The 16,502-nt window shown below is 39.4% G+C and overlaps 5 protein-coding genes and 1 long non-coding RNA gene across 8 annotated transcripts; 2 read left to right on the forward strand and 4 right to left on the reverse strand.

Moving 5' to 3' along the window:
- The first annotated feature begins 163 nt into the window (after positions 1–163).
- On the forward strand, positions 164–1,094 carry LOC130699427 (ribonuclease P protein subunit p20-like). Its single transcript, XM_059496065.1, has 2 exons — positions 164–617; positions 690–1,094. The coding sequence occupies exons 1-2, from the start codon at positions 284–286 to the stop codon at positions 968–970; spliced, it is 615 nt and encodes a 204-aa protein (XP_059352048.1). The 5' UTR covers positions 164–283; the 3' UTR covers positions 971–1,094.
- Positions 1,095–1,282: 188 nt separating this feature from the next.
- LOC130699379 (ATP synthase mitochondrial F1 complex assembly factor 2-like) lies at positions 1,283–2,719 on the reverse strand. The gene is made up of 6 exons (XM_057521730.2): positions 2,487–2,719; positions 2,183–2,382; positions 2,003–2,113; positions 1,834–1,901; positions 1,540–1,768; positions 1,283–1,474 (listed from the first exon to the last, which is right to left on the reverse strand). The coding sequence occupies exons 1-6, from the start codon at positions 2,638–2,640 to the stop codon at positions 1,340–1,342; spliced, it is 897 nt and encodes a 298-aa protein (XP_057377713.1). The 5' UTR covers positions 2,641–2,719; the 3' UTR covers positions 1,283–1,339.
- Positions 2,720–3,390: 671 nt separating this feature from the next.
- Positions 3,391–5,403, reverse strand: LOC130699372 (eukaryotic initiation factor 4A-III). Its single transcript, XM_057521723.2, has 9 exons — positions 5,139–5,403; positions 4,836–5,038; positions 4,647–4,779; positions 4,445–4,578; positions 4,296–4,384; positions 4,097–4,235; positions 3,916–4,031; positions 3,606–3,841; positions 3,391–3,535 (listed from the first exon to the last, which is right to left on the reverse strand). Exons 1-9 carry the CDS (start codon positions 5,284–5,286, stop codon positions 3,519–3,521), a joined length of 1,215 nt encoding a protein of 404 aa, XP_057377706.1. The 5' UTR covers positions 5,287–5,403; the 3' UTR covers positions 3,391–3,518.
- Positions 5,404–5,608: 205 nt separating this feature from the next.
- On the forward strand, positions 5,609–6,389 carry LOC130699388 (large ribosomal subunit protein bL35m-like). The gene is made up of 3 exons (XM_057521742.2): positions 5,609–5,888; positions 5,945–6,052; positions 6,107–6,389. The coding sequence occupies exons 1-3, from the start codon at positions 5,659–5,661 to the stop codon at positions 6,333–6,335; spliced, it is 567 nt and encodes a 188-aa protein (XP_057377725.1). The 5' UTR covers positions 5,609–5,658; the 3' UTR covers positions 6,336–6,389.
- A 107-nt stretch (positions 6,390–6,496) lies between these two features.
- LOC130699341 (uncharacterized) lies at positions 6,497–9,397 on the reverse strand. Its single transcript, XM_057521679.2, has 8 exons — positions 9,055–9,397; positions 8,777–8,994; positions 8,613–8,715; positions 8,393–8,536; positions 8,108–8,309; positions 7,816–8,050; positions 7,127–7,739; positions 6,497–7,035 (listed from the first exon to the last, which is right to left on the reverse strand). Exons 1-8 carry the CDS (start codon positions 9,311–9,313, stop codon positions 6,581–6,583), a joined length of 2,229 nt encoding a protein of 742 aa, XP_057377662.1. The 5' UTR covers positions 9,314–9,397; the 3' UTR covers positions 6,497–6,580.
- Positions 9,398–10,494: 1,097 nt separating this feature from the next.
- On the reverse strand, positions 10,495–15,665 carry LOC130699397 (uncharacterized). 3 transcript variants are annotated; one of them, XR_009421379.1, is made up of 9 exons: positions 14,174–14,562; positions 13,490–14,120; positions 13,374–13,440; positions 12,994–13,277; positions 12,586–12,933; positions 12,170–12,527; positions 11,936–11,988; positions 11,216–11,389; positions 10,495–11,159 (listed from the first exon to the last, which is right to left on the reverse strand). It is a non-coding gene; the product is annotated as an uncharacterized LOC130699397 (long non-coding RNA). The 3 variants fall into 3 exon arrangements; XR_009003419.2 differs by lacking the exon at positions 14,174–14,562 and adding an exon at positions 14,988–15,665 and having other exon boundaries at positions 13,374–14,120; XR_009003420.2 differs by having other exon boundaries at positions 13,374–14,120.
- Between the last annotated feature and the right edge of the window lie 837 nt (positions 15,666–16,502).

The following is a 16,502-nucleotide window of genomic DNA, read 5'->3' on the forward strand; positions in this document are numbered from 1 at the left end:
CAGTTGTTTCTTCACTTATTTAACTCCTGCTGTAAATTTTAATCAGCTTGTGGTCAAAGAAGCGTGTTAGTAGCGAACCAAGCGGAGATGGGCAGAACAAACCGTACAGAAGCATACTACAAAATAGGGCCTCTTTAAGTTTTGGCAACGTCGTAAAAAGAAAAAAAATGATTGTTGGCTTTTCTGACTGGATCCTGTCATCACACTGGTAATGTGTATTTGGGTTTGTTTTCGATCACGTGGGCGATACGGGTAACATTTTGCCCTATTGAGTTAATTGACAATGTCAGAGAGGGCGAGCGATTCTGCGACAGGTGTCAAGCAAGAACAAGTTCCAAGTGCGAAAAAAGAACGCTACGACCCCGAAGAATATAAACTGAGAAAACGTTTGCCAGCTCGACTTCCTTCGCGACCTAACGACGTCTATGTCAATACCAAAACAAATTTCAAAGCGCAACTTGCCCGCTGTTTCAAATGCTTGGAAACTTCAAATAGTATTCATATTCATGGTCTGGGAGCAGCAGCCCCCAAAGCAATCAATCTAGCACTACAACTACAACTGAAATCTAACACTCCATTGGAACATTCAGTTACAACCTCAACAGTTCACCTGATTGGTAGTGGTTTTCTTTTCTCTTTGATGTTTTTCTATTTGAGTGTTTAAATCTTTTTACATCCTGATTTGACAGATGATTTTGAGCCTCAATACGACTCTGGAGACTTCTACTCTAAAGAAAGACAAAATTCTGCAGTCCACATTAAAGTTTACAAGTTGATAAACATGGATATGGATAACAATAAAAATGTTTTTCTCCTTAAAAGAGACCACTCGTCTACTCGGCCTGACTCCTATAGAGATTTGGCTTCATACTGTGGGTTTCACTGTGTTTTCTATTTTCTTTGTGTTGAAAACAGAATCTGTTTTGGCATTCAATTGGTGGTTAGTTTTCTCCCCTTTATTTGCTGCTGATGGTGTACATTGCTATTTTGTGTATGTGGTGCTCTTAAGGATGCTTCTTGCAGGGATGTACAAGGCAGCTCCATTAAGAGCTTTGTGGAGCTGTACCATTCTTGGCCTACATTTTGCGTTCAAATTCCTTTTGTGTAAGAAACTTAATGGGCAGTTGTCAATGGACTATGCTGAAGTACTGGCACCTGTCATGATTATGCTTCAACTTTTCATGATTAGGGCTTGTCAAATACACTGACTTGAAAATGTAACCCATAAACAGATGTTTGTTGTTTCAATTCTATACCATGTAATGACTATGCCACACATATGTTGTAGGTTAACAAATCTATTACCTGCTAACCACAGCAGCTATTCCATCCACAATACTCATTTCTTGTATTTATCTTCTATTGACGATGAACTTGACGTAAGATGTACAAATAGAATAGATGCCGCAAACCGAGCTTGAATATTGAAGTTATCCATATCATGAGCCCATTCCACTCGGCCCCATTGTCGAGTCTAAAAATGTACCAATGTTGTAGATTAAATTGGTGTGAGCTTTGTAAAAGGAATATAATTGTTGCCTGGAAATCTGTCTCTAGCGTGGCTAAGCGTACGCCTTCTTCAACGCTAAGGTGTCGGTCGACGCAGGCTAGCGCTAAAATCAGCGATTTTACCGATTCAACAGCAAACATGAGTCCATTAAGTGTCCAAAAATCATGGGAGTGCAAATACTTCTCGAGTGCTTTTCTTGCATGTATTGGTAGGTTGGGACCGGTTATGGCACAAGAAGGTTCCACAGTCACACCATACCTTGGAATTATAACATTCAACATGACATTTTTATTTTTTCATATATTTCTCAATGAATACAGTACCTCTTATTAAACCATTCAACTAATGGATCCCACTTTTTTGTTTGTTCTGCAGACCACTCAAGATTACCCTATTATTTCCCAATAAAATATGGGTCATTAAAAGAATTGAAATACAGATTCAAACATTTTTTCTTTTTTAGGCGATTTAATAATTTTTTTTGTTTTTTACCTCTTCCCTGCACAAAAGTGTGTCATTGTCGAGGTATGTAAGAATATGGCTGATGATATCTTGCTTCCGCAATTTGTTTGGGTTATCTAGAATAGTGTTTACTAGAGATGTCTAAGTTCCAAGAGATGAATTATAACAGAACAGTAATTAGACCAACAAATACAACAAAAAAAAACTTACAATATGCATTGATGAGACTAAAATTTTTTCTTCTTGGGCATCCCATTCATTGACCACAGCCAAAGCTAATGGCTCGCTAGAGACACGAAATATGCTGCCTGCAGGAGTTTTTAATTTTCGGTTGTCAAGAACAATTTCAAAATCTTTGTTTGACTGGACTGTGCTGACTTTTTTATAAAATCTTTTTCGTGCTTGTGACCCTACAACAATTTACATACAAAATTTTGCAGTTTCAGTGAAAGAATCAGATTAAATATTTTTTCATCTATGCTATACTGGAACAAATACACTACATGGTAAATACCTAAGGAGGATTGAGCAAATTCACCAAATGACAAATGGAAACCACGACCTACAAGAAATCCATTTCCAGCTCGAATATCGTTTTTATTCAATAATTTCAGTAAACTTGAACTGCCGGTGCCAAAACGTATCAATTTATCAGCCGAAAGAGACATCGTGGATCTAATAATAGTGAATTAGCGATTACTGAACCTTTGAATTTTCTTCGTTTTAAACTGTGCAGACGAAACTGTCTGTAGGTAAAACACATCTGTAGTGCAGACAACAGAAAGCGCGAGTTACAAAAAAGAAAAACGTATGACTCATATGGGAAGTCCGTGGACGGACTCCGGACTCAAGAATGTCATTGTAAATTGTAATTTAAATAAGCAACTTTTATACAATGAAGTTTTCTTTGGTACTCTTTCTATTCCAGTTAGTCGTTCCACCTACGGTTCCATTCTAATGCAATGTACCGTACTTCCGTCTCTATAAATATCGTACCTCTCCAAATGGCGGGAAGACGTTTGTGTCTTTGCTATTTCCAAATGGCTGTTGTCTAAAAGTTGTCAGGGAAAAATCTTTCGTTTCTGCAATCGTAACTCAGAAATGTATTACGGTTTCACTCCTTCCCAATAAATAATCGGCAAAAATTCTCAACAAAATAAATTAAATAATTTTAGAAAATACCTTTCCAACTTCGTCTCCCCGAAACGACTACAGTATTAATCAGGTAATGCAATAATATGCACAATTTTATGCCAAACCGAAATTTAAGGGGAATTTGAAGCCAGAGGACTTTATCAAAAACCTTGTATGAATAAAGGTAGCAGTTACGCGTCGCACACGTTAAAATGGCACTTGTTGGTGGCCAGACACTGTTTCATTGCAAACGCATCTAAACGAATTCTATTTTCATAGCAGGATTGGCTTAAACGACCACAAGTTTTCATATATTGTGTCCAAATCTTCGGGGATACAGAAAAAAAAATCCAGCAAAATAAAACATGACGTACAACTTCTTTGTTATCCGCTTCCGAAATGGATTGATAGTTTAAATGAGGTCAGCCACTAATCATTATTTTAAAAAGAATTAATAAAATCCTTCTTAATAAATACCAACTGAACTAAAAGAACTTACCGTTCATCGGCATTTCGTCTACTTGTGTGGCGTAGTACTGTTCGATATCGCGAAGAATACGAATATCGTCATTCTTGACAAAATTGATGGCTACACCTTTTCGTCCGAACCGACCAGAACGACCGATACGATGAATATACAACTCACGATTATTCGGAAGATCGTAGTTGATGACCAAAGAAACCTGTTGGACATCAATACCACGAGCCCAAACGTCAGTTGTGATAAGAACACGGCTAAAAACGAAATGAATAACGAGCGATTACTATGCTAGCTACAGAAATAAAAATAAAATATAAACGAATCAAACCTTTGGCCGTTGCGAAACTCTTTCATGATAGTATCACGTTCTTTTTGAGGCATGTCCCCATGCATAGAAGACACCGTAAAATTCGCCTCACGCATTTTCTCCGTTAACCAGTCAACCTTAAATTAAAGTAACCAGATTTAATATTTAAATAAAGCTTCCTAGAGATTCCGGCAATAGTTACTTTGCGTTTAGTGTTGCAAAAGATAACTGCCTGCGTAATGGTGAGGGTGTCGTACAAATCACAAAGGGTGTCAAACTTCCATTCTTCTCGTTCAACAGCAACGAAAAATTGTTTAATTCCTTCAAGAGTCAATTCATCGCTTAAATAATAAAAATTAATTAGCCTTAACAGACTCAACGTGATTAAACCACGTTCTTACCGTTTGACTAAAATGCGAATGGGATCCGTCATGAATTTGCTTGTCATCTCCAAAATTTCATGTGGCAAAGTGGCGGAAAGAAGGACAACCTAAAAAAAAAAAAACATAATTTAGAAATCCAGCCTGCGGAGTAAGCTTTTTGAATATACTTGAGTTGCTGGAGGCAGATAACGATAAACATCGTAAATTTGTTCCTTAAATCCCTTGTTCAACATCTCATCAGCTTCGTCCAAGACCAACATCTTAATCGAGCGCGTCCTTAGAGTACGTCGGCGGATCATATCTAAATAACAACAATCAAAGGTATAGATTCATAACAGCCTATTTGCATCAAACAAAACTAGATCATACCAAATACACGACCAGGAGTGCCAGAAACAATGTGCTGACCATAGTCTAATTTGCGAACATCTTCTCCAACATTTGTACCACCAATGCAGGCATGGCATTGAACATTCATGTAGTCACCAAGGGCCAAAATAACCTTAAGACATGAAAAGTGAGTATGAAACCATTTGAAGCTATGGGAAATTGACATACTTTTTGAATTTGAACAGCCAATTCTCTAGTAGGGCTTAGAACCAAAACTTGAGTTTCCCTTGTTTGAATATCAAGAGCTTGCAGGATGGAAATTGAAAAGGTAGCTGTTTTGCCGGTACCAGATTGGGCCTGAGCGATGACATCTCTGCCCTTTACGACTGGTGCAATTGCTCTTTGCTGAATTGCAGATGGTTTTTCAAAACCTAAAAAAGTATTAAGAAAACACAGAAAATGTTGTTATATAGGTTAAGGATTATATCGATAATGGAGCAAGGTCTCCCCAAAAGTGAAAGTCGTACGTACCATAGGCGTAAATCCCTCTCAGCAAGTCCTCGCGAAGACCCATGCTGTCAAATGTGGGAATAACATTAACATCTTCACTCGTTTCGAATTCAATATTAGTTAAGTCATCCGGTAACTGTTGAACAACACGACGGCCTTTCGACTCCATCTTCCGTAAAATCAACTGTTGTAAAAATGCACGCTGTTGTTTGGATAACTTCTTGCGTACGTCCGGCGAGGGTGATACGATGCTACAGAATTACAGACGTTAAAACCGAAAGCTTTTTCAACATGGAGTCTGCAGCGTTGCGCATTTTGAAAATTGTTGGGTGACGAACCTGACTAGCGATTATGGCGAGTTGATCTTTGAGCTTCAATTGACTGTAATTCCTGCAACTAAACTTTATTAACAATAAAAAGAAAATTCACTCATTGCAATAATTAATTTATCAATTTAATTGAAAATCTGGAAATTTGTCAATTACTCTCTACTGCAGACAACAGAAAAACCAAAGTTCACAGGAGTCAGCGAACAATCAAAATGTTTGCCATAAAGAATGTTATCCTGACAAGTCTTCGATTATCAAATTATTCAAAAACAACTAACAATTTAACCGTGTTGTTTAATAACAAATGCCTTTCTTCAATTTTGCCAAATTTGTTTTCAACGTCAGTGCCGAATTCATTATTTCGGCAACTTCCTTCTATTAGCACCAACACGAGTATTTTATCGTCTGTTTCATCATTGGTTCCTTCTCTGTTTTCGCAAAAGTAAAAGTTGTAATGTTTTTGAAGAACCAATATTCAGTTTCTTGTTTTAATTCCAGAGCTTTGCCTTGCTTACAGCAAACCAGATCAGTCACTAAATGGTCATTGAACAAAGGAAAACGTAAGACAGTGAAAGCTGTTGTTGCTAGATTCTATCGTTTGGGCTGGTAATAAGGTTTAATTTTGGCATAGTTCCCTAACATTGTAAATTTGTGTGTTAGGGGTGCTTGGATAAGACCAATGGTTGGTCGCAACAAACGCCATTGGAGTAAGACAGCAAAAAGGAAAATTCGATCTGAAAAGCACGTGTTTTGCAATTCCACTCAGTCAACACTTCTCGACAAAATGGTAACCAAATACTGGAGAAAAAGAAGGTTTTATATAGATGATGTGTATGAACCTTACCACCAGCGAGAAGAATATAGTTCAAGTGCTGTAAAACCACATTGAAATACATGATCAAAGCTAGTTGCAATACATCCAGATAATGCCAAGAAAAATTTATGCCATTTTTTTTAAGTAATTTATTTCATCTTGGGAGAAATGGACCAAGCATGAATAACTGAATTTTGTCATTTTTTTTTACCAAACATACAAAGAATTATGAACTAGTTACAATACCTCCCTCTATTTTTTAGAAGGGCGGTAATCAAACAGTTAAATTAAATACGAATAAACTGAGAACGAATCATGTTTTAAAAGTCCCACATACGAGAACCATTTAGATGTTTTTGCTGCGATGCAGATGCGCGTGGAGAAGGTGGTTGCTGTTGCGAATATGCACGCTGATTAGGCGTAGCAAAAAAATTTGGTTTAGCCGCACGGATGGCTGGAGTAGAGGACATCAGGAAACCAGGCAAAGAGACAACTTTGGACTTATTTGCCGATTGAAAAGGTGTAGATGATATGAGACCATCGTGAAAGTCGTAAGAGAAAGTATCTTCCCCTGTAAGGTTCTCATTTTGGCCATCAGGATTCGTTTCTTGGGTCATCCATTCCTTGTTATATACCGCACCACGTCCGTGAGTTTTATCTGTAAAGTCGATAGGGCAATACTGCTCCAACGATTCTGGCAAAGCAGATCTGGAATCGGAAAAAAAATCGATCTCCAACTTTCCTTGTTGAACGTCCTCATATATTTTTTCAACACCTGAAAAATATGAAGAACGTTATTTGAACTGATTGATAATGATAATGACTGTACTGATTGATAAATGACTTTTGATAGAAATGTACAGTACCTTCTATAAGGACTTCTGCATTGAACTGTTCACTTTGATCGAAATGATTTGATGTTAAAGAGGCACTCAACTCCTCGTTCTCCTCAACAGCCTCCATCCAATCGTTCAACTGTTTAAAGAAAGTGCGCGATGCTGTTTGCTGACTCGGTCCGATTCTTTTGTTTGGGTTCAGTTGCTGAGAAAATATGTCGCCAGCGACAGTACATTGCCAGATTTGAATGGTGCCATCACTTTCCTTTTCGCATGCGACTCCACTGCGCATCTGATTAAAGCGATTTTGTATCACCCAGTCGAGACCTAGACCCCGTTCTTGCAACACTCCCAGAGTGTCCAGGACAGTCCAACGATATCTCGGTTCAATTTCAACGGATGTAACAGGTAGTTTAATCGAACCGTCTAGACACAGACCCTGGTTGTTCCAACTGAGACCAATCTTGCCGGATGAACCTGGAATCTGAGAGTCAAGAAAAATCCAATCCTTTTCGGGGCTAACGGGAACAATGGAAATCCAATCAGGGGAATTAGAAAGACGATGTGCCGTCCTGCACAGAGGGCGATTTCCACATCTAATATCCCAGGCCAGAAAGCTTCTTTCTGTAGAAGTAAAACAAATCTAAGCGGAAAACAATGTAAGCGGAGATGTTTTCAATAGCTATTCAAAAATAAAATAATTTTTGAGTTCAACTAACGTTTTCCCGAGTAGGACTAGCAGCGAAACTTGTGATTCTTTCAGTAGTCTCCATATTAAAATGAGTGCACAGATTTGGATCTCCAATAGACAGAATGGAACCTAAATTTCCTGTGCTTTTACATCTCGTATCAAGCATGTCAACTTGCCGTTTCGAACTGAGCATAAGTGCCTTGGGGTGTATGTAAAGACAACTGTCATAATCCATATCGAATTTGTTTCCATACATCAGATTACTAGAAATGAATTTGTTAGCAATAGAATGATTAACTGCGTCGTCTATCGAACCTTACCCGTCTTGTGCAATTTTGACTTCTCGGGAGCGTAATTCACAAAATTCTCCCCATTCAAAATGGCTAACTGCCGCACAACGAACTGCTGATGATTCATCACTATAGCTTTGCACATTAGTTACATTGGGCCGACCATCAGTGCTGCTCTCTTCGACCTTCCAGAGTCGTGTAGTATAGAACTGCCGAGTAGCGAAAACAGGATCTAATTTATAACAGATGAGAATTTCATGATAGACATCCTTTTTCGCCAAAAATGTTTCCTTCAAAAGAACCTGAAGGATATACCATTTTTTTCTACCAGGTTGGCGTCCCGTAGGTAATTTTGGCGAGGAACAGCGATTTGGTATACAGCCCCTCCATCAAGTGGCAACTTAATACCAACGTCCATTGACGAAGTTAGCACATCACTCGCTGTCATTCGAGTCAAGCCTAAACGCGGGAAACAAATAAGGTTTGCTCATGCTAAACAGTAACACAAAAATCAATGGAAATTCCTTCAACTTACATAACTGGTAATCAAATGGTTCCATGGCTGAATGAATTAAATATCTCTCATTGTTAAGCCATAAAATTTCTAAATTGCCGCCCACATATGATTCTGTTGGTAGCTTATGGTAAAAGAAAAAAATTATTTTGGGAAAAACATGGCATGAAGCCTTACATTAGTACCTCATCACAGCCATATCTATCCATAATAGTCTTAAGACACTCGTGGGTTTCAGGCAGTTCTTCCCCAGCCAGAAACCTTTCCCAGTCAAGTGCTATGCCTTTAAGAGTTATTTTACTTCTGCTGTTTCTAATAAGCAGTCGACATTCGTGTGCAAGATACTCTTCAAAGAGAAAACGATTTAGGACATCATTTCTGCCAGCCTGTTTTAAAATAGGATCTAAAGAACAAATTGTAACTTATTTTCAAGTCACACAATTTTATTACAGGTTAGTCATACCTCTGCCGCATTTGACTGAAGTATTTGGTGGCATCAACGGTACAGGCAAAGTGTGGTGTTCCTTTAAATCCATGACAAGGGGGTGACACTCGCCATCTGTCGCTATTACTTCTAGAGAGCCATTTGGGTGGACACCGACCCTCGGACAGGTTACGTTACAATCGAATTCAAATTGGCCTTCATTGAGTTGGCGTCGAATTTTAAAGTTTCGTAACTGATCCCGGAGTGTCCAACGACAGTGGGGAATTTGGCAGTTCATATTGGCAAGGAGACGCTCAAAAGTTCTTTGCCAGTTCTTCGTAAAAGTCACAAAAGCAAATAATAATAAAATGTTTTAATCAATAGTTAAATCCCAGTCTTAGGACTTTCCCAGCCATGTGCTCGTCATTGGCCGGACCGAAACTCGAAAAATGATAACAAACTGCAACGATGCCGGTTATTTGCTACACATCTTCGATAAGTTACAAACATCATAAATAGTTCAATTAAGAGAAAATTATGACTCTGGTTCAATATTGGATATTTGGAATTTTGGATTAATTCAACATTATTTGCTTATTAACAAAGTGCATCGTTGTCAGTCTAGCGTAGGTAAACGTCAAGCTTTTGGTTTTGCGAATCCCAACAGATATTTATACTATCTGATTAAGTTCTATTTCACTTTTTCCGTTGTATGCCTTTTACTAATTGAAATATTAGCATTTGTTTTCGGTAGTTCTTGCCAAATTTTTTATTAATCTTTGAATGAAGCAGACGAATAATTTCTTTTTCGTCCCTCTGGCACCGCTGGTGAATAAAGTTATTCATGACTTGCCAAGCAAAGAAGTTTTTTTCCGGTTGCTAGTTTCCACTTTAAACGTTCTTTAAAAAGATAAATTGAATCTAAAGTACGTAAGTCGGTGGGGTGCATTTGTCTGAATGTAGATTGCCAATAGACAGCGGGCTGAGATGTCTGTGCTGACAGTTTTAATACCACTTTGTCTTTTCAAGCTCTTTAGACTTCAGTCTGTCCACGAATTTTTTTGTTCTGTAGATGCAGCCAGAAAATAAACGATACGCTGTGAACAGAGCCGTTTAAAAAGATGAAGTCTTTTGGGAAACTTATTTCAATGATATCTTTAGAGATAAATACAAAAGACAGACCAGCACAAATGATCAGTGCAATGTCTGCGCCCGGCTAGTTACGCAACCCATCTTGACTAGCATATGAGCGATTGCAAACTACTCACAATTTTTTTTACATCTGTAACCGGTAATTGATTTCGGACAGCGTTCATCGTTATGGTGCAAAAATCTCTTATGCGCCCTCCATCATCCATCTCAAGAGCTGTCTAGTCCCATGAAAAGAAATAGTGAAATGGAAGATGAAAGGCAAGGACAAGACCGAAAAATCGGGCTTAAAAAATAGAAGGAACGAAGAAATAAAAGACCATCGTACGCTTAAGAATCAAATTTGTCTTTTCCTTGCTGTCAGAGAATTTTGATACATGTACGAACAGTACCGTCTTCTCTAATTGGGTTGTTGAGCGGCCCTATTCAACAACAACGGAGTCTGATACAGAGCGTGACAAGCCAAATGGGGCTCTGTAGCGCAGCTGTAAACTCTTCCAATCCGGGCAGCAACTTGGGTTTCTAGTGGCTGTGATCTCTCGCCAACTCCCTGCGGGGAGGCAGTAGAACGATTAAGATAAAAACATAAGAAAAGGAAAGAGTCAGAGGCGAATAAGCGCATTGAATCGTATGAAAGTGCATTAGTATTTAGAGATATGGCCCTTGTTCTCTTGCCCCTCGAAATTCCCCGACAGGAATAACTTTGATCGCACGACCGTCCATCATTTGAAGCCGTGGGGCTGCAGAGATTGTTTCTCTCTGTCACGAATTGTGACTGGGGACTTTTTGGGCAAGAAGTACCCTGCTGTCATCTTTTCCTTGTTTTCTGTTCTTCGTTTTGTCCAAGTCGCGCGGTCGATGGCAACGACGGGCGTTCACACAAGTCTCGCGAAAACGGACTAGATCCATGCAATCAAACTATTATCCACAAGATTAATGTGTAGTGCATCTTCATTGTTATTGTTCGTATTTGGTATTCAAATGAGTTGCACAACCTTTCAAAAAGCGACTCGTTGATTAGTAATCAAAGTGACATTAAGATTTACAATACCCGTTTTGCAGATGGGGTCCCCACGTTCACAATTCGATAGAGTGTGCACATTTCTTTTTCCTGTTATGCAGAGGTTACCGACAAAAGAACAATTCCTCGAAAAGCGGAACAGGATTCCATTTTATCCTTAGGCACATGAACCACATCGTAGGTTTTTTTCTTGCAAAATCGACTCTAAAAAAAAGAAAAACAAAGTTGAAAGTAAAACGAAGATGTTGCATCCCGAAGTGGAATGTAGTTGAATTTTGAAACGCCAACACAAACATTTTCAAAGCAAAAGGCAATTTGAATCGCTATTGTTGTTAGTTTTATTGTTGAAGCCCATTAACCGCGCCTCGGGTTAATCACGATTTTCTACGCAGGGGATTCGCAAAACTTTTATAGATTCTTTCTTTCACAGTTTGCTGGCGTACTCGCGGAGGGATAACATATTGAAAGACATGAAATCCTTTCGACAGTTAATTAACCTAAGAATTGTAGCGCGGTCGGACTGATGCACAACGGGGAAAAGCCTTTCGCGTAGTACAATGTTATGTTAAGTCTGGCTCATATCGATCAAACCAACGTTCGCTATGAAATTTCAGCTGTACCAACGTAATCTCTTTACGATAGGGGGATGCAATAACTAAACCACAGCAATCAATGTCTCTTAACTATTTGGACACGTATCCTGGTACGTACATGCGCGGCCAAAAATATATATACCCAACACAAACTCACCCGATGACGCAGAGCCGAAAACAGTTCATCCGGCGGCCGTGAGACCGTTCCATCTATAAAAAAAAAGAAAAACCTTTGATATTAATGGGCTACAACTAGAGAGATTCCGGCAAACGCTCCCAAATGCCTTCTTTTTGAAAAGCCATTTGAAAAGCACGATGAATTTCCTTTAATGACTAGGCAAATATTCAGTTTACATCTTGGCTCAGCTAATAACAGAACAAACTCTTGTACCCTTTTAAGCAGGGCTTTGGTGAAATCCCAAAATTCTTGGACTTCCAGTTTGGCGAGCATTGGAATTTAATCCTGCGAAACGCAACAGCATTCCAACAAAAAAAAAATCTGAAAGGGATAAAAAACATGTGCATCATCACGGAGTGTGTGCACGGCTTAAGTAACGCAGAGTAGAGGATCTTGGCTTGGGGAGTTGCATATCATCCATATTTATGCTTGTGTGGTATGCAGACACAAGCAGCAGTCGTCTGCATTTGGCTATCAATGTTTGATGTGAAAAGATCCGTCTGTTGTTCCAACAGCGTCTTAGTGATGTCATGATTATATCAAAAGAACGTATTCAAGCCACTCAAGAATCCTATGATAGATGGATGACTTGGATATGGAAAAACAAAAACAAATAAAAGGAGCCTTACTAGTTGGTGGGAAGACGTTTGGCCAGGTACACACGTAAAAAGTTGGCTGAAGTCATTGCACGACGACACGAACCAACCAAATGGTTTATAGATCCCTAGGGCTGGATCTCCGTCAACGAAATGGGTAGCATCATCATCCTGAGATAACGTCGCCTGTCAGAGTTGCCAACGACGCGACGAATGGATGAAGCGGAGGAGAAAACAAAATACACACTCATCATCAGGTTTCGTTGTTGGGACCTTCGGCTCATCCAATTGCAGACGATTCGCTGACGTATGATGCAAGTGCAGACGATTGTCAAGTCTCTTGAGCAAATAATTTTCTTTTAACTTAGCAAAATTGGCAGCCTAAAAAAGAAAAATGACGATAAGATGGAAAAATACTTTTAATAGTGATTGCTGGATTACTCTGTGTCAGCTTGTTGGATGTGTAATTGTATATGTGTGACAGGAAAGCTTCATCGAGCAATTATTTGATGCCATTATCTTGTTATGATCCCGTTTACGATGTCGGCTTTTGTGGTACAACACAAACTGCTGATTCCTGCACTAATGAATCCCGTTCATCATACGCTGATTGTCAGCTTACACATTTTCCGGCTTCTATACACTTGACTGTTCGGCGAATTGGAGCCATCTGCAAGAGGATAGCGTTATGGATCGTTGATGTCTTCGATCCGTTTATGAAAGTCCTGTTCGATAAAGACGAGTGTAGCAAACAAAAGACATTATTATTTGAGCACGTTTTCCGTTGAACACATTATACTTGGAATAAAAAAAGTCCTCACCTTTTTTCTATTTTTCTCTTCTTTTCTCGTGGCATGCCAGTAACTTGATTGGTTTCAGAAGACGTGACTGCGGTAGAAAAAGACTTTCAACGGGCTATAACCAAAGAAATTCATACGATGCAATTCCCTTCCGTGTATAGCAGGAATCTACCGTGTGTATATATAAAAGCAAATTGCTCGCTGTCTTCCTTGTAACTTTCCTATTCTTCGAGTTTTCTTCTAGCTGCCTGTGCAATAAGTCTCATTGCTTTTCTTGTTCCGAGGCCACCTCGTCTTTCTTCTCTACTCCCGGAGGTCTGCAATTGCATCCGGGACTGATTCAATTTTCGTCTCCTTTGTATATAGGAGACCATCACTAACATAGCTTCGCTACTTTTGCCTTGGGGTAACGCTCACTGAATGGCTGCTACACGGAAGCTGTTCACGTTGTCTGCGGCTACGTGTACGAAAGGCTGCGTAGTCTGCTTCACATTTATTTCGGCTACACTAGTGTTTTCCTTTTGTTTCGTTAATAATCTTTTTCTTTGTTCCCGTACATTCAAGGCGACCCACATTTCTTTCACGCACACAATTGGAGTTGAGAAAATTCTCTTAGAGTGCACCGTGGGATTGTCTTTGCCCCGTCATCGCTTAAATACAGGCCAACGTCCGGCAGTTTACGGTGCAAGGAGTTGCCCACTGAAGCAGGTTTTCCTCTATGAGACGCTGCTGACCGCATCATTATTATATTTCACCCACAAGAGGCACCTAAGTCGACATGAGACAGAGAAAAAGAATCAAGAAAAATGTAGTGTAGTTACCGTCTAATTGTTTTCGTTGGAGCGAAAGAACAGCAACGTGCAGCGCCGTCGTTTGCTTAAGGGAAGTCTAGATAATGGCAACGACATCACAGACCACTCGAGATGGAACGCTTGCTTTCGCTGAAATCGAAAAAAGAAGAAGCTCTTGGCCTTTCTCTTCTTTTTTTTTTTTTTAACGAGGCAAGAGGAAACTGCCGAATATCTCCCGCACGCAGCCCTTAACAAGCCGCCACGGGCGCAAAGGCTACGGCAACGGAATTTGGAACGTAAGCTATCTGATATCTTCCACGAGGGTAAAAATCCATTCGATTCATTTCATTTTATCTCTCGTTTTCTTCCACCCTTTTTTTATCTGTTTTTCAACTGCTGACTTTGCAGTCAGTTTTTTTTTTAAACAATCGATACGGTTGCATGAGCACAACGTAAGATGGGTTTTGGAACGGTTCCCAACAAATCTACGCCTTTCCCCTCTGTTCCAGTTGTTGCAAGCAAAAGCTAGGAGCTACCCTGCCTTTTATACGGAACTACCCTTGACTCGTTTGATTGTATGGAAAACCGAACAAGAAAAACAAGAGGATAGAGTGAGAGAAAATGGCATCTCTGACGATGATGATGTTCAACAGCCATGAAAGAACGTAAATCCAAAACTTCCATAGCATCGCCCTCCTCTTATCCTTGCTTTATTGTAAGGTCATTTTTGGTTTTATTATTTAATTTTTCTTCAAAATAAAAGAATTTTGGCCAATCTACGATTCCCACAGGCAAGGACGTTGACACAGCAATACACAAGATGGTAGAAGAGATGGCAACTTACAGCTGATGATTGAGCAAAAAAGATGTCACTTTCCGGTGGAGTCACGGGGCCACAACTTCTTTGAGTACAAATAAAAAAAAAGGCAGAATCCCAATTATACATCAATGATTTTCAGCGTTGTCGAATGAAAGCGTGAACAACTTTTCCTTTCATTCAGCATCGCTTCCTTTGTAATACCCTGAACATCCTGTCCCGTTCTCGCCTGGATCTTTTTCTTTTTTAAATCACAGCATCACAGTTCGTGCGACTGTGCATTGAGACGACTACATTTTCTGTTGTTTGATCGCCATACGTCAACGAGTCGAGTTTGACCATTTTTCGCCGAAAGGGGGGAGACACGATGCGACTGCGTTCACTACACACATGGAGAGATGCAATAAGCCTCCGGCTTGCCACGTGAGAGCAGCAGCAAATGGTGGAGCTCCCCGAAAATGGGATCAAGTGGATCAAATTGCATATATTCTATTCGATCTGTCTCTGTCTATCTCATCTTGCTCTGTCGTTCTATTTACTCGCTTTTCGTCTTTGCCCTTCTCTTCTTTCAATTATGACGATTACATTCGGTTGATGCTCTTTCGTTGACTAGGAAACCACTAGATGTTCGTTGTCGAAGAAGGAAAAACGTTTTAACTGAAACATACTGTTTTTTCACCTCACATTCACCATTAAAGTCTTACCACCTGGCTTGCGAGAACATCTAATGGACTTTGACTGGATTTTGCAAGGGTGCACGATTGCACTAATTCGTGTCCCCATTGCCAAGTTTACAGAATACAGGACGACATTTGGTTTAGCCCTTAGTAACTACTTCAAAAAGGTAGGCAGGGTAGGAAAACGAAACAAAAAGGAAAATGGCGATATATCCAAACAAAAACATTCAAGGGCAATGGTTTTCAGAAACGTTTAAAGTTAGGGGGGTGGGAGAGGGAAAAGTTAAAGACGTAAAGATTAATGTAAAAGATGAGGAAATCCATTGTTTGTTCTTTTACTGTGTAGGGCTTGGAACGAGACGTGTGAAAGAAGGATTCTTAGAATTTGTTCAGAATAAAGAAATCATTATGGATTTTGGTAATTAGTTTTTGCTTCGTTTGTTCTGCCTTTTACCATTCGTTTTCGTCCGATTAGTGTGACGCAATTATTGACTATTTTTAGTTTGTTTGCTTCTTTTCTTACCAGACGCCAGGCTACGTATTCCTTACACATCCAATGTTTAAAAAAGCAGCTGCAAACATGGCCGATTATGAGACTCCCATCAACACAGCATGACGTCATTCCATTACATCTATTCATTTTCCGTTGACGTTAACCGTCCTATTTAACGATTGGACGGCAAAGTTCAAGACGGTTCTTTTAAACCTCAAAAACTGTTTGATTAAAAAAAAAAAGATTTAGGGCTTAATAACACATAAAGATCGACAAGGTATTCATATTGTTTTATAAAATCAACAGTACATGGCATTGATGATACAAAGAAGTCAACTCTTGCAATTTTGCATTTCAGTCCTCAGGCCATAT

This window comes from Daphnia carinata, chromosome 7 (genome assembly GCF_022539665.2).
Source record: "Daphnia carinata strain CSIRO-1 chromosome 7, CSIRO_AGI_Dcar_HiC_V3, whole genome shotgun sequence".
In the NCBI taxonomy this organism is placed as follows: Eukaryota; Metazoa; Arthropoda; class Branchiopoda; order Diplostraca; family Daphniidae; genus Daphnia; species Daphnia carinata.

What these genes read in the sequence shown, in the direction of transcription:
- LOC130699427 (XM_059496065.1), top strand. Translation starts at nt 284, where the DNA reads ATGTCAGAGAGGGCGAGCGATTCTGCGACAGGTGTCAAGCAAGAACAA. An exon ending in CTCAACAGTTCACCTGATTG is followed by an intron (nt 618 to 689) that starts GTAGTGGTTTTC and finishes CTGATTTGACAG; the next exon opens with ATGATTTTGAGCCTCAATAC.
- LOC130699379 (XM_057521730.2), bottom strand. Translation starts at nt 2,640, where the DNA reads ATGTCTCTTTCGGCTGATAAATTGATACGTTTTGGCACCGGCAGTTCA. An exon ending in ATTTGCTCAATCCTCCTTAG is followed by an intron (nt 2,383 to 2,486) that starts GTATTTACCATG and finishes AAATTGTTGTAG; the next exon opens with GGTCACAAGCACGAAAAAGA. An exon ending in GTTGAATGGTTTAATAAGAG is followed by an intron (nt 1,769 to 1,833) that starts GTACTGTATTCA and finishes TATAATTCCAAG; the next exon opens with GTATGGTGTGACTGTGGAAC.
- LOC130699372 (XM_057521723.2), bottom strand. Translation starts at nt 5,286, where the DNA reads ATGGAGTCGAAAGGCCGTCGTGTTGTTCAACAGTTACCGGATGACTTA. An exon ending in GAGAGGGATTTACGCCTATG is followed by an intron (nt 5,039 to 5,138) that starts GTACGTACGACT and finishes ATACTTTTTTAG; the next exon opens with GTTTTGAAAAACCATCTGCA. An exon ending in GAGTTTCGCAACGGCCAAAG is followed by an intron (nt 3,842 to 3,915) that starts GTTTGATTCGTT and finishes TTTCGTTTTTAG; the next exon opens with CCGTGTTCTTATCACAACTG.
- LOC130699388 (XM_057521742.2), top strand. Translation starts at nt 5,659, where the DNA reads ATGTTTGCCATAAAGAATGTTATCCTGACAAGTCTTCGATTATCAAAT. An exon ending in CCTTCTCTGTTTTCGCAAAA is followed by an intron (nt 5,889 to 5,944) that starts GTAAAAGTTGTA and finishes TTTTAATTCCAG; the next exon opens with AGCTTTGCCTTGCTTACAGC. An exon ending in AGATTCTATCGTTTGGGCTG is followed by an intron (nt 6,053 to 6,106) that starts GTAATAAGGTTT and finishes TTTGTGTGTTAG; the next exon opens with GGGTGCTTGGATAAGACCAA.
- LOC130699341 (XM_057521679.2), bottom strand. Translation starts at nt 9,313, where the DNA reads ATGAACTGCCAAATTCCCCACTGTCGTTGGACACTCCGGGATCAGTTA. An exon ending in CAACCTGGTAGAAAAAAATG is followed by an intron (nt 8,310 to 8,392) that starts GTATATCCTTCA and finishes GTTATAAATTAG; the next exon opens with ATCCTGTTTTCGCTACTCGG. An exon ending in GTCAAAATTGCACAAGACGG is followed by an intron (nt 8,051 to 8,107) that starts GTAAGGTTCGAT and finishes ATTCATTTCTAG; the next exon opens with TAATCTGATGTATGGAAACA.